The sequence below is a fragment of the Ambystoma mexicanum genome, chromosome 6p (genome assembly GCF_040938575.1).
Source record: "Ambystoma mexicanum isolate Mex_15411 chromosome 6p, UKY_AmexF1_1, whole genome shotgun sequence".
NCBI lineage: Eukaryota > Metazoa > Chordata > Amphibia > Caudata > Ambystomatidae > Ambystoma > Ambystoma mexicanum.
Genome location: NC_090935.1, coordinates 552,406,007 through 552,421,055, shown reverse-complemented (window position 1 = coordinate 552,421,055; position 15,049 = coordinate 552,406,007). Strand labels below are relative to the sequence as shown.

General features: G+C 41.9%; 1 protein-coding gene and 1 long non-coding RNA gene across 4 annotated transcripts in view; one reads left to right on the top strand and one right to left on the bottom strand.

Moving 5' to 3' along the window:
- The window catches only part of LOC138511589 (uncharacterized), a 42,517-nt gene that overhangs the window by 12,056 nt on the left and 15,412 nt on the right, over positions 1 to 15,049 (top strand). The gene's annotated exons all lie outside the window — the stretch shown is intronic.
- TRAPPC13 (trafficking protein particle complex subunit 13) overlaps positions 3,941 to 15,049 on the bottom strand; it is a 987,073-nt gene continuing 975,964 nt past the window's right edge. For 2 of the 3 annotated variants that reach the window (XM_069627358.1, XM_069627359.1), the window contains one exon: positions 3,941 to 4,314. In XM_069627358.1, coding sequence (XP_069483459.1) covers positions 4,207 to 4,314 — 108 coding nt within the window. In that variant the 3' untranslated portion in view covers positions 3,941 to 4,206. Of the gene's footprint in view, positions 4,315 to 11,004; positions 11,332 to 15,049 lie in introns of those variants that run through there. The other variant, XM_069627360.1, reaches the window with a different exon arrangement.

The following is a 15,049-nucleotide window of genomic DNA, read 5'->3' as shown; positions in this document are numbered from 1 at the left end:
CTCCCATTGTTATCCTCAAAGAAGCCAGTTATCCCTGCCCTAATCTCCTCCTTTAAGATGTCCTTAAACAGGTAGGATGGGTATCTCCATTTAAAAAGTCCCCGGGGTCATGGGCGCCACCTAATGGTCAGGGTCATTGGAGTGTGGTCTGACAAGGTAATTGCTCCCACTTCCATGTCGGACACCAGTCCCACCAGCGCTCAGGATGACCATATATATATATATATATATATATATAATCTGTGGGTGTGAGTAGAACGTGTACCTCTCCTTTTCCCTCCATACGTCTACCATTGCTAGCCTTTCAATTTTCTCTAATAGTTCTTTCAAGGGTCTACCCTGCCCACCAAGGGTTTTCCTGCTTCTGTCCTTTTCAGGGTCCCATGCCATGTTAAAATCCCCCATCAGGACTATAGGGCCCTTGACAAATCTTTCCAGTTTGGCCAAAGATTTTTGAATAAAGCCATCTTGCCCAGTATTAGGTGCGTAGATAGTAGCAATCGAGTATCCATCCCTTCGCCCCTTTAAATTCAAGGCTAGGTATCTCCCTTGAAAGTTCATCTCGCCATCTACGACTGTGAGATCGAGATTATTAAGAAGGGCTATCAAACCTCTGCCTTTCTTGACCGTATCATTGGCTTGTTGTATTTGATTATACCCCCATATTCCCACCCTGTCTCTGTCCCTGCTCTGTACAGCTATTACATCTGGCCATTCCCTCCGTATAAAACTTTCCAGCCTTTTCCTTTTCAAGGGAGAGTTCAACCAATTAATGTTCAAGGAGATGATGCGCAACCTCCCCTACTTATCCATTGGTATTGTACGTTTTTATCGTACCTAAAAGTTCTTATGTACAAAAAGACCTAAAAATGCTACCAGCAAAGGTTCGAACACCAAAAGTTTGAACCTTTGGTGGTAGCATTGTAGTTAAGTATAAAAAAATGTAAAGAAAAGACAGCTGGGGTGTCCCCCGCAACACCCCGCTCACTATACTGTGTGGTATAGTGAGCGGGGTGTTGCGGGGGACACCACTGAAGCACACCCGAAAAAATAAAGAGAAAAAAACGGGGACAGCCCGCTCACTATACTTTGCAGTATAGTAAGCGGGTGTTGCGGGGGAAACCCCTGCAGTCCCCATAAGGAAAAAAAAAAAAAAAAAGGACCCTGCAGTGCCGGTTCCCGATCACGGAAGTGAAAGGGAACTGGCGCCGCAAGGACTCGGCGTGGAGAAAAAGGTAAGTAGGGTATGTTTATGTTGCGTGTGTGGGTGGGGGGGTGTCGTGGTTATGTTGTGGGTGGGGGGTATGGGTATGTAGGGGTTGTGTATGTGTGTTCGCATGGGAAATGTGCAAACCTTTGGTGGTTCGCACATTTCTCATGCAAACTTTCCAGCCGCGGGAAAAACAGCCGCAGTCGGATCACGTAGATCCTATCCATTGTCTTGGGAGTCACCTCGTTTTTCCTGCTTCCTCAATGGACCTTGTTCCGATCCCCTCTGCCTCCCCTCCACCTCTTCCTCCCCCACCCCCTTTTCTCACTCCGCCCCCTCCGTTGGGTGGACTCAAGCTCCCCCCCGAATTGCCATCTCCAGGATTGAGCCCCTTGCTACCCCCAGCTTGTGCAACTGCAGATTCTCCCAAACCCATTCCCGATTCCACGCCCTGCCCACCCCATCCCCTCAGAACCATCTCTGTAGCCCCTGTGGTCACCATCCCCAGGCTTGCCTACTGTTTAGCCCCTCTTTCCTCTTAGTTTGTTTCATCAAGTTGTGGTCTTTGCCAGTAGGATCCCCTCTCCTGTCGTCTTCGGAGTATTTATTGTATGAACTGTATTTTAATGTCGACAACTTGCTGCTATTTTACTGTGCATACCGTTTAATGGATTTTATCAGAATACAGTTATTTTGATGATGATGATGACTAGATTCTTTGTCGTCTTCTGACCGGTTCGGCAATGGCCCGTGCAGTTCTGATATGCTCACAGCTGTTGTACCTTTATTTATTGGATATTAGTAAGGCGCCTATACAACAAATGTTTCAAGGCGCCACACGACAAAAAGGGGGGTGGGGGACAAGGGAAAAAAAGATAACATTAACGGTTCTACTAGGCCTTGTGACATTCAGATTGTGCCAGTACAGAACCAAGAAGTGCGGGGGGGGGGGGGGTTTCCCCCAAATGCGAAGTGCTAGGGTGGGAAGGAGAGTGCAGGGCAAAGAGGAGAGAGTACAAGTGAAAGGGAGTAGAGCAGGGGACCAAGAGGGCCACAGTGGCTAGTTGAGTGCTAAGGGGAGGTCAGGTGGGCAAGTGCCGGGGCTTGCATTGGGTGCAGCAGGTGAGGGTCCCCATGCTAAGTGCGAGGGAGGGAGTGGACAAGTCAGGTGGGGCCTGGTGCCCTGTAGAACTCAGAGGGAAATCAGGCAGCCAGTGACTACGGCAGACGAGGGCATTAGCAGGGGCGGTGGAGAGGGAAGGACAAAGAGAAAAGGAGGGTCTTGCGGAGCTTCTGGAACTTAGGAAGATCCGGCTCAAGCCTGAGAGGGGCTAGGAGACCATGCCAGTGGAAGGCTCCTGCGGAGGAGAGAGAACTACCCCCACTCTCTGCTTAGAGAAGCGTCTGATCTGCAGAGAGTTGGACCAAAGGGCTCTAGCCGGGAGGTATTTAGGGAGAGAGAGATGGATCGAAAAGGAGAACCCAGCGAGTGAGGTGGCCGCATCAAAGCCCGTAAGGACGAACTTGGGCTTCGAGAGACTGCAGTGAGACATCTCCAAAATTAAAGAGACGAACAGCGCAGTGCCCGCTAAGCGTCTTCCGAGTCGGTTGGGAACCGGCGCAGTAGACCTGGAGGGACGGAAAGGTGGTGGCATGACCTGTAGCAGGTGGACTGAGTAGTCCAACAGCACTGAGACTGGCAACAGTAATTGGCCGTGGAGATAAGCATGTTGCAGAAGTAGCGTGAAAGAAGTTAAAGCAGAGAGAATGGACCTGTGACCCCTGACAGAGCTAGTGAAGAGTTCCCTGGTTGAAGGTATCTGGAACAATTAAAAGTCCGGGAGGGGGCCGGGAAGACTCGAGACTGTAAATCAGAAGTAGATGAAGTAGTGAATCACTTTGTAGGACAATTCCCTGAGTAGTTCCACAAGAATGTGGTGCTGGAGAATTGAGAGGGACACAGGGAGCATCTTTGTCATCCCTGTGGGCGTAGGATAAAGAGTATAAAGAAAACAAACTGTGTTGAAATTTCCTGGAAGGTACTACATGTTTTGTTGAAAACTATAAGGAACATTGGGGAACCAGCTACGAGAAGGGAGTCATTTTCCTAGCCCCACAAGGATCCTGTAGAACTGTTGGTTTGTTACAAAAAGCTTGGAACCTTAATGGAACTTTTACTTTGAGAAGACTTTACATTTTTGAGACACACTCCATCCAGGAGTGATTCTCCTGGGTCACGATCAGAACCCAACATTTTTTATTGTGTAATGTAGTGACAGTGATAGTGTAGGAGTTTAGGAATAAATAATATATTTCTAAATATGAAATTGGGGAGAGAGCATTTACATTCATTGCCTCAAACCCCAGTGTGTGCAGCATGCGAACATTACCAACTTTTATTCTTCAATAATGTATACATACAACAGATAAGGAACACAAAAACGTGCACATCTCTGTAGAGTGCTTACATTTGGAATTACCTTCCAAGAGTAGCATTTAAAAAACAACAAGAATACCAGTTATTTTCTTATATTGTTGAAGAGTGAACCTAAGTACCTTGTAATGTGTCTATGAATTTATTTTAGAAATTATTTGTCAGATTAAATTCACATAACCATGCCTATTTCTGATGTCTGTTGTTTTATGCAATGCTACAATTAAATTTGGTTAGGGTTGGAGGGCACAATTATTTCCAAATGAAAGAATAAATAGGCACCGGACTATGTTGAATACGTATTTACACTTTAATTTTCTTGAAATATTAGATAAAATATGCAAACAATATTTAAAAACATAACATACATTATTTAAAAAAAGGTTTGGGCTGTTCCAAATAGAGGATGTTTGAATAATAAAACATTCTTAAAATGTTTAAAGACTGATGTAATGTATACATGATTATTTAAGCATTAAAACTATCATTGAGATAGTTTCAGAAGTTGGTCCAGGACGCTCCAGGGAACATGTAAAAACTAATTACAAGATTTGGCTGACAGTCAACTTTCTGCTTTGACTTTTGAAGAAATGACACAGACTTGCGCAATATCATCATATTCATATGTCCTCTTTAGAAATGTGTCTGTTAGCCTTAGTCCAGAGACACTCTAGAATAAAAGAAAAAACATCATCAACATGCATCATTTTATTTACAAGCTTGAAACTAATTTCCTGCAGTAAATGTCATATCAAGAGAAGTTTAAAACAGTTTATCTAACACTCACTTGAAATGCTGTGGGTATAGTGCATCACTTACATCTGAAAGCATATGTTTATACAATTTGTATGTTTCACATCCAGACAGATGGGCATTGTATGTGGACTTTTAACTAAAGCCTATTAATACACAACACTTGCCAGAAATAAAGAATATTGGTGTTCAATGTCAAAATGTGCTCAGTGCATTCTCGTGTGGCTCTATTCAGGTGACAAGATTTGTACATTTGAAAAATAAACAGTTGTTCTGGATTTACTTAAGTGAATCCAGATTGAAGCAGATCAAGTATCCTGCATGGAATGAGTTCGATATCAGAACAATGAGCTGAAGAAGTTTCCAAAATTGAACTTATTAATATTTGTTTTATTGGCATTTTTACATATTGTGAAACCGTGTTCTTCAATGTAATGTTCCATAGCTGACAAATCAGTCAAAATTCCTACTCTTTCCTTCCCTCCACTCCTCCCAATGGGTAACCCCACTGGGTATAGGAAGTCATTTTCTTATGATCTCTCTTGGGTTTTACATTTCAGAGAAACTGCACATTAACATCCCTTTAACAGTTTCTTTCACTGAATTTCAATGGTATTATAGCTAAAGATGTTTCATGATGTTCCAGAATTGTATGCAAGTTATTAATAATTTCACTTTTAACATATACGAAAGAACTATAACTCTTTAACATGTTTTGAAGCACATACCTACGCGTGTTACCTTGAGTAGTACATGTTGGGAATGCAAATCATAGGGGAATTGCTCAACCATGACCCTAGCCACACCAAACCGCCCTCAATAGCCACTAGACCTAGCCTGGTGCAGTTCCCACTATACCATAACAGGACCACGGGCCACTGCTTGTGGCCACAAACTCTGGGGCATGGCCTTCAGAGATGTTGCCGGCCCGCAAAGTAACCTACAGTAGAGATTGGGCATGGTCTTTGGAAAAATAGCTAAATTGTGGGACCATGGCTACCGTTTGTGGCTTGCGACACTGGCCACACTCCCTGGGCCATGAGATTCAGTCATGTTGCATGACCCCATAAATCAACCCACAAAAAGCATTGGCCATGACCTGTAGCTTAGCCAGTGGTCGCTAGTCCTCAATAATCAGACTATGGGCCAATGTCCATGGCTTGCAGCCATGGTCAGTGGCCACAATCCGTGGGGCATGGGCTTCAGCCATGTTGCAGGCCCCACTAGCCATCTCAGATTAGACATTGAGCTTTGCCAGAGACTAGAACCAGTGCCCACTTTAACCCCAAAGCTGGTCCTCTTGGGACCACGGCCAGTTGCTAGATTGTCCGGGGCATGGGTTTTATCACTATTTTTGTGCCTAATTGTTTTACATTTCAGTGAAATAAAGTTAATTCAAACTATACAAACAAACCTATCAATAAATATACAGCATATTAACAAATCTGATAGCAGATATTTTAAAAAGAAATATACAAAAGCAAAATAGTAACACCTAATTTCATAAATTTGTAAATACATGTTTAACTGCATAGGTTAAAATATTCCTTCAATCAATTATACATTCACTATTGGGTTCATGGCAGGGGTAATCCTCTTTGATATTGTTCCACAATTTAATAATTGCAAAATGCCAGATTATTGCCTTTTAAGAATCATACCTGAAAAATAAGGTGATCTTGTTGTCTTAATATTGTGGACAAATGTGAGATACCTCAAGTATAGCTCCCCAAGCTTATTGCAAGATGTCAAGAGATGCCTAATTGTTTCTAATATATCTGTCAAAAGACACACATAAAAAGAGTGTTTTTTTCCTGGGTAAACCATATTGTGGAACTAATACTGCAAGGCAAGGTAGTGCATTAAATCGAAGCATCATAAATTTACGTCTGAATGCATAAAAGGTACATTTTATTAGGTACCTCTGTGGTTTATTACATTAGAACATTACTGTGATATATTCTTGTCGCTGCTTGAGCTTGCGAACAGCCAGTACATTTTTTATATAGTCCCATCGCCTCACCCTGTTAATCATTTCCCTCCTTAAAGTGCCATAGCTTAACCCCATACAAGATTGAGTGCTTAAAGTGTCTATGAATTTCTTTAGGTGACTAACCATTTTCATAGGGCATGAGACAGTTTTCGATATTCTCACTAGTAAATGATTTAAGGGGATTTCATCTATGGCAATACTAATCAGAAAAAGTGACCTTTTTAGTTTTGATAATGCACTTGGTGAATTTATACCAAGTTCAAGTCTTATCGTTTGAACCTTGTTGGAACTTGGCAATCCTAGTGTTTTATGCCAGAATATGCCCTCTAGACAGTCAAACCACTATTGACTATTAAGGGAAGGACATTCTATTCCATATAGCAAGGATGGCATACAGCTTTGTTTACATATTAAAAACAATCCACCATAGCTACAAACCTCCATAGCAACAGGTAAGATCTTTAATTTTGCCAGCTTTGCAAAGGAATTTGGTACGTCTGAACCCCAGGTCCATCTGGCACTGCTGCTTACTTGCTACATTCACCCTCAAGTAAGTGGCCACTCAAATTCCTATCCCTGAATTGTCCAACTTTTAATAGGGGCTGCTTGTCCTCTCTTAAATGTGCTGGGTTTTCTTTAGAATTATAGAAATATTTGAATATGTAATTAATGTACTTGCCACTCATTTCATGCCAATGCTTGTGTAATCTAATAAAACAATGTCATCAGCATAGCCAATCCATTGTATATGCTGCCTAGCTACAGTTGGTGGCAAGGCATGTACTTGTTTTAAAAAACAGTCATATCGGCTATTTACAAATTAAAAAGTAGGGGTGAGAGTACGCACCCCTACATTAGTAGCAATTGACTTAGAAAGTTTCCCAGTGCTATCCAGATGGATCTGAACTGTGGTGCTAGTATAAAACTATTGAACCCATTTAAGAAGGCCTATTGGAATTCCCCAAATGATAAGCTTGTTCTCGAGGAGTAGCCTGTCCACTTTATCAAAAGCATGGCTATAATCGACAAAATTAATATACAGAATAAGGCTCTTTAGAACAAGAATATTATGACTAGTTGAACAATTTTTCTTAAAACCTGTCTAATATGTGGAGGAGTTTATTAGCCACTGACCATTTGTAGAGTATCTCACAAACGATGAAGGTAAGCATCTTATCCCCTTCTTATGGACTGGTACCAATATAGATTTAGACCACGAAATAGGGAATACTCCCTCAGTTAGTATTATATCAAACAATATATGTAATATATTGGTACCCAAATGCACAAATTCGTTTTTATAACAGCATTAGAGAGACCATCGGCGGCAGGTGCTCTCGAATGTTCTAATTTCTTTATAACCGCCACAATGTTGTCTTCCGTTATGTCAATGTTGGGTAGATCATATTGATCTAGGCTTAGCCCTGTTGAGCCCAAAGTTTCACGATAGAAAGAGTGATTTAAAAAAGTCAGCCACATTTCTTCATCTATTGGATTTGACTATGCACTAGACGATATACCAACATTTCTTGATGTCATTATGTAGCGCATTTATCACAAGCTGCCATTTTGATGCCTCGTTAGCCAGTTTTTATAACTGGTTTTTAATTGCCGGATTGTATACCCTAGTCTATGCAAAATCTGATTACTGCTTTTAATTGACCATTTGATTTTGCGTTTCATCGTGCATTTCTTAGAAGCAATTAGGGCATTGTACATGCTCTTTTTCTCTCCACTTGATCTTAAACAAGACCAGAGTCTTTATTGAACCACAAATGACTGGCCAGTGAATACATCTAGTCATAAAGGTCCTCAAGAGTCAGTCCATAAATGGTATGTTGTTATAACTAAGGCAACCAGCTATATGCGCATTAATGGCTCAAATTCTTTTGGGTGTGGAAAATTATATTTTTGCCAGTGCCAATTGCTGTGGTGCCCAATTTGCTCTCAATGGATTTTAAAATATAGCCTATTTTAGCATGATCACTTTATGTGGTTTTCTCGGTAATCAGAATGCACCTATTCATAATCACTAAAAGTTTCCAAAAAATAATCAATCCGGACCGATTTCAAGCCAGCGTCCCATGTAAGATTTCCTGGTACATATTCCTCATCCCTGGCATTTAACATTATCAGACCATGACTGACCATAAGATTAGCCACTCTAGGCCTTTCTTATTACCCTTTGGCTTACTTAGGATTGTGTCAGGAATCCTATGGTTTCCAATGTAGGTGTTGACTGAGCCATCATCGTCAGCTCCGCAATGGGCATTAAAGTCCCCCCAATAACAATTGTAAATGGAGCCAAACCATTCTATTGCACTTGATATCACTTCCTCAATACCCTTCATAAAACCACAGGTACACTCAGTGCCTGGAGGATCGTATATATTTATAACAATTAGTACTGGGGTCTGATCAATATTCAAGCAAACATTTTGGCACTTAGATGAGGGAATCTCCTAGGCAAAGTAATAAATATGAACCCCCAAAATCAGATCTCCCATGGTTCTACCTCTAGTTATCATTATTGCATCTTTTAGGGAAAAGCTGTCGATATACATGGGTTTCATAAGCCATGGTTCCTGGACTAATAATTAATATAATTTGGCATTTATATAGCGCTACGAACCCTCAGGTATCTGAGCGCTGCTTATTTTTACCCACAGTGCGTGGTGCTCATTTATCGACCTCGGAAGGATGAAAGGCTGAGTTTAACACTATATCCTTAGTGGAGATAACTCCGATGTATGTTCCTCCAACAGTGATAAAATATGAGGAGCTCGACAGAGGTGCCCAATTTTAGTTGTCCCAAAAACAAACAAAATAAAGAAAATTGCTCGTCCATCCAAGTATTTCACCACATTATATTATGACTTGTTCTTTGTTATAATACACTCCAATTCATCTTTAGACTGGGCATGTCAGAATTGTGCTCCTATTTTCTTATTGTGGGGTGGATTCATACATGTGTGTATCCAACCAGTGAGTCATGCATTAAACTAATTCCAGTTGCCTCTATATTAATTGTCTGAGATATCCGTGTCCAAAGAGACAACAGACACTATAGACTCAGTGTCTGGTGAACAGCTTCTTATCAGCTAATTATCATCAAGATTTGAGGTTTGCAGTCTTTTCCATTCGTTAAGGCTGTTTAAGCTTTTTGTCTCTTGTCCCTGCAGTGACAATCTCAAAATTGTTATCGTTCTCAATTAAAGTAGAATTATGCTGATGTAGCTGCTTACTTTGGTTCAGTTTCTTCTTTTAGACTGGACTAGGAAATATGCTTTTACCATTATTCCCATTGTTTTTCCCCCTTTTTTCTTTTTATTTCTTTTCTTAGTTTGCATTAGTGTGCTATCAAGTTGTGAAGGGGCATCCAAGACCTCTATTCCTTCCCACCATTGATATGCCGTTAGAGCCCTGCTGCGGTAGCGATGTCTCAGGTTCTTTTACCACCTCGGGCGAGTTGGAGGCAATGGCATCTATATCAGGACTGTTGCCTCCCTGGCCTGCGCTAGCGTCAACAATAATAGAAGGCACCTTGAGTAAAAGAATAATTTCCCATAGCCTTCTGAGATGTATTCTGCACAATCATGTCTGACAGCTTAACATTGATCATTCTGCAACACTCACATGTTCCGGCAGATTTTTGTTCAGAGTGTTCAAGGCCAATATAAATGTATAATGGTATCTAATGGAGGCAAAATGTCAGTGGAAGAAACGCAAGCATTTCCTGTTTTCTCAGATATGTACATGACCGGGGAATCACTAAGGTAGATTTATAAGCCACAGGCATAGTTTGATGTATACGTTTGTGTATAGTCGATTGATTTGTGGCAGTGCCCTGAAGCTCACTTAGCATGTTATTACAGGCATGTAATTGGCCCTATCGCTGCAGGCTGTAGCACAAGCAACGAGGTTTTGTTATCTAGTGCAGTCATACCCTGACTTTGCACAAAAGATAATGGGCACTATAGCAGACGTTGGCGGCATTGGCAGGCTAACCGGGAATAACGAAGTAATCTTCCCTTTCACCGGACTGTTGTTAACATCACACTGCTCCATTATATCTATAGTGCCAGTAATCAAATCATTGCAAGTTCTGTTAAAGGCATACTCTAGTAAAAAATGTTATTGTCCCTATGGGTCGGCCATGTTTTTTAAGGCCAAGTGGCTCGATTTTAGAAAATTTTCCTATGGACCTTACCCGAGTTTTCGTCCATTAAACGCATGCGAAAACAAGCACCTGGGAGCCGCCATTTTCTGATAATCCTATCTTTTCCCCGATCGCCCTGGCTCACCTGCTTTTGCGGCACTAAATCAATTCCCCCGCCCCTGAGCCTGTCATTATCAAAACATTCATATTCCCCGCCTCTCCCCATGACGTTACTGTGCTGCGTAGGCAAACGCGCCCAGTCGTCTTCTGCGCGACTCCACACAGAACCCAGAAACCAACACAGATCAACTCACAACACAGCGCGCCACAATTCGGAATATGAAACTGTACTTTACAATGAAACAGCAACACGGTACATTTGGTAAAGTACATTTATTTGGCATCAAATGTTTAGAGAATATTCATATGAACTCCGGAAGACATTTATTTTCTTTTATCTGTATCTGCAATAACTGTTCCGTTTCATCTTGGGTCACGCGCTGTTCCATTATGGCACACAGGATGTTCATTTTCGTAAAAAGAATCACTTTGGAAGCACGGTGAACCGCAAGGCTGTTCCATCAACTAGGCACTAGTCCAGCCTAAAGTTTGTTATGTTACTTCTAGCCACTAGTACAACGTAAGGGCATGTGGGCCCTTGGCGATCGTCCCATAATATGGTGATCGTGCTCCAGTTGTTGACACGAAGCTGCAGGTGTCTGCTGAAGAATCCGTCCGCCGGTGTCTCAAACAGGTGGCAGTTGCAGAACGGGATCAAATACCTGTTAAGAAAACAAATAAATGATAATTAGTCTCACTAGCCGAACTTCATTAATATTACTCATTTCATTCATTACGGCCGATCAGAAACTATTTGCTTGCAAGGGTAGTTCAATGGAGTATGTTCTTCTCTAACATAAATGCGAAAAGTAACAAGATAAATCTAGGGCAACACACAATGATAAACGACACTCTACATGCATGAGGAATGATATGATATATGATATGGCATTTGTAACGCGCGTATACTCAAGTGTTTCTAGGCGTGACGAGGCAGGTGGGGAACAAGGGCAGACAGACAACGATTCTTCTAGGCCAGGTGTTTTTTTCTGATCGCGCATGGGGATGGGCTGTGCAAGGATAGTTGAATACAAATTAAATAATAGGGCCAGCTGGTGGCAAGTGCAAGGTAAATGCCGGGACAAGGGGCTGAGAAGGATACAGAGACAGTCCCGTAGTGCAGGGAAAAGTGGCTGGGCCAAGGAGCCAGATCGGTGACACCAGTGAACCTGCATGCCCATGTGCCCACTACGAACAGTTTTAACATCTTTTACAGTCATCATTCATTCATTTATTCATGCATCCATTCACTAAATCTTCATTCCGGTATAAAAGCGTGTAAAGATTTACTTACATTATATTTGAAATTTCCATTGTGTCTCTTCGTAATGCAGTCTGCAAAACGGACCATGCTCTTGACAATGATTTTTCATATACTGACCTAAAACTGAAACTCGGTCTAGTTTCTGAATTTTCTGCCTTATCGTCTCTTACGTTATTGCGCACTCCCTTCAAATGTAGTTCTTTCTGCATGGTCCCTGTCTCAAGGTCAAAAAACAATAGACCCTTATACTTCCAGTGCGACTTGTGGGCCTCATCTGTGCACTGTCCTTCGCATTCTTTATTTGCAACATCACGTAGTATAGGCATCTGTGAGAACTTGAAGTTTAGAATCCGTCTATGTAGTGCGCCTCAATGTGCAAATGCGAACTGGCTTCTCTCCCAAATGCCACGGCCTGCTTGGCTGGCGCGTTTCAAGTGCCCCAATTTTGTCCCCGTTGTCTGCGAGCTTTGCAGCCTAAATTGAAACATTTAATTTTTTGCGGAAGGTCAGGGAAAGTATAAAGTACCACAGGAGTTGAGTTAAAAGTGAGATTTATTGTTTGTTTGTTTTATTTTTTGCAATACGCAAGCCTCCCCTCCGTTAAACAGTGCGCAGCATTTACATTTACATGAGATGAGACATGAGAAAAATATATACATACACATATGTGAGGTGAATAGAGAGAATTCAAAGATGACACCCAGCTTCTTCGCCACCCATGATGGTGAAGTTGGGGGTTAGGTTTACTGGTACACTGTACAATAACATTTATTTACAAAAATTCAATCCTATTGCAATTATTTAAACCGCGATTTGTACTTTACAATCAGCTGTGCATCGGGTGGGCATGGCACAGTCGCAATGTTTGGTGGCAATGGATCACTGCTCTGTACAGAAACGTCCAAAATTCCATATCTGTGCTTCTCTAACACAGCAACAATAAGGCCTTTCACAAAGTCGAACTGCATTTCATCATAGACTGGTTTGATCACCCATTGCTTACTTCGTTTTGAAAACACCTTGGTGTAGCGAGGCATCCTTACTTTGCCCCTAGTCCTAGATTGTTCACGTCCGACATTGCTGTTATGGGCCAAGACGGCTAGTAGAGTGCGATGTTTCATGCCCCGAAAGCTAAAATGCAAGTGTTTTGGCCTGTACTTTAGGCACATACTGTGGAACACCTCCAAATCTCCTGTGTGACAGAATTCTGTCAGTCCTCTCAAATCTCTTGATAGAGTTTTGTCGAAAACAATCTTCTCAATGGCTTTGTGTGTCGGTGATGATGGAATCAACCACTTCTTCTTCGGTGCCTCCTCTGGGGACAAAGGGCCATGTTCACATTGGTGGAAATGTTCATTTGCTGTCCAGCGGTGAACGTTGGTACAGTGGTGCATCAGTGACCGCCATTTTTCAAGTAGTATTTCCACTGACCCCTCGCAAGTTTTTGAGCTCCACCAAAGATGGTTGGTGATAGAATGTGACCACTGCAAAATACTTTCAAAACCTTTTTTTTTCCTGCAGCCGAGATTTTCTTATTGATTGATTTAGCAAGATGCCATACGTCAAATTGATGTTTAATATGTGGGAACTGCTCTCTCATTGTCTTGGCAATTGAAACGTGTCTATCCGTGGCTATGAGCTCGATGTCCATCCCCCTCGATTGTAGATGTTCCACTGATTTTATAAATCCTAGTTTCTCCATGGCCACTGAGGATGTACATTGTGTTACCTGCACGACCTCCGAACTCACAATTTTCTTACTATCCATGTCCTGAAAGTGGTAGGTGCAGTACTTGGCAGAAAACCCAGGGCTATCGCACTGTCCATCGCCGGCTAGCCTGAATCGTTTGCCTTCGAATGTACTTGCTAGAGTCAATTGTTCAATTCTCCAAGCATCACTAATGGCCGGAAACAGATAATCACGTTGGTATGTGTAGTACAGCGCACTAGAAATGAAATGGAGTCCCACAAACTGAAAAAAAGCCTCTAACTTTCTAAAACTGGAGCCACTAAAAAGTGATGCAGCTGTACACAGTAGATTGCCTGCTGGCAGTTTCCCCAGCATCGGTTGTGCAGACCATGAGAACCTATGATTTAATCTACAGGCGGCTTTTATTTTGACGTTAGTGCCTTTCATTTTACGAGTCACATTAATCAATGGCTTGCCACATACTTTCCCTCTAACGGAATGCACACATTTCAGCATACTTATAATTTCCATCAAGCAACTGTCGAATACAATGTATTTGCTCTCTTTCATTAGACTGTCATCCTGCGTCAACGTTGTTTCAGCTTTTGACGCTGTGGAGATGTCAACACATTGGAAAGTAATATCGCTGCTATCAAGTATTGTTGCGTCTATGGATGCTGCGGCTGGTTCATTCTCTCTCATTTCAACATCTGCTAATTCAACATTGATGGGAGAACACAACAATGTCGACATATTTTTTGGTGGCAATTTTTTGGCTGGTGTAGATTGTGTAAATTGATCTGCAACTACTTCAGAGCTATCTCCAATACATTCAATAACATCTTCTTTTAGTGGTCCGGTCGCACAGTAGCTATGGTCCAATGCAACTTTGCTGTAGTCTCCAAACAGAGCTAAATCATGTTCTGGCCATTGGACATGAGCATCTCGAGCCTGAACACGCCTCGCCTCAATTAATAGTTCCTCCATAGTGTACATGGTCTGGCAAGCCACATCTCTCATTCGCTTCAATGTCTGTGTGTGTATAGTTCTGATGCCCACGGGTAACTGGAGGAGAGATTGGAAAAGGGATGTTCAGTTTAAACACAAGATGGTGTAGTAGAATTGACTAGAAAAAAACATAAAATAGTCCCCACCACAAACATTTTTTTAAAGTTATTAACTGTTTGTAACTAACCTTTTTTTGTTTTTTTTTCTTTGCAACTTTTTTGACTCGACCTTCAACATCTGCACGCTGTAGCTCCGATTCGTTTCCGCATGTCCTCCCTTCCTCTTGGCGCTGCAGCGGGTATATTTTCTGTATCCGCATAGACAGCAAGGAATGAGGCTCCATCGTCTCCCTGAAACATAGTACTTTCATTACTATGTATCAAAATATTGTTAGCATAAAACACGTGAGGAGGAACAC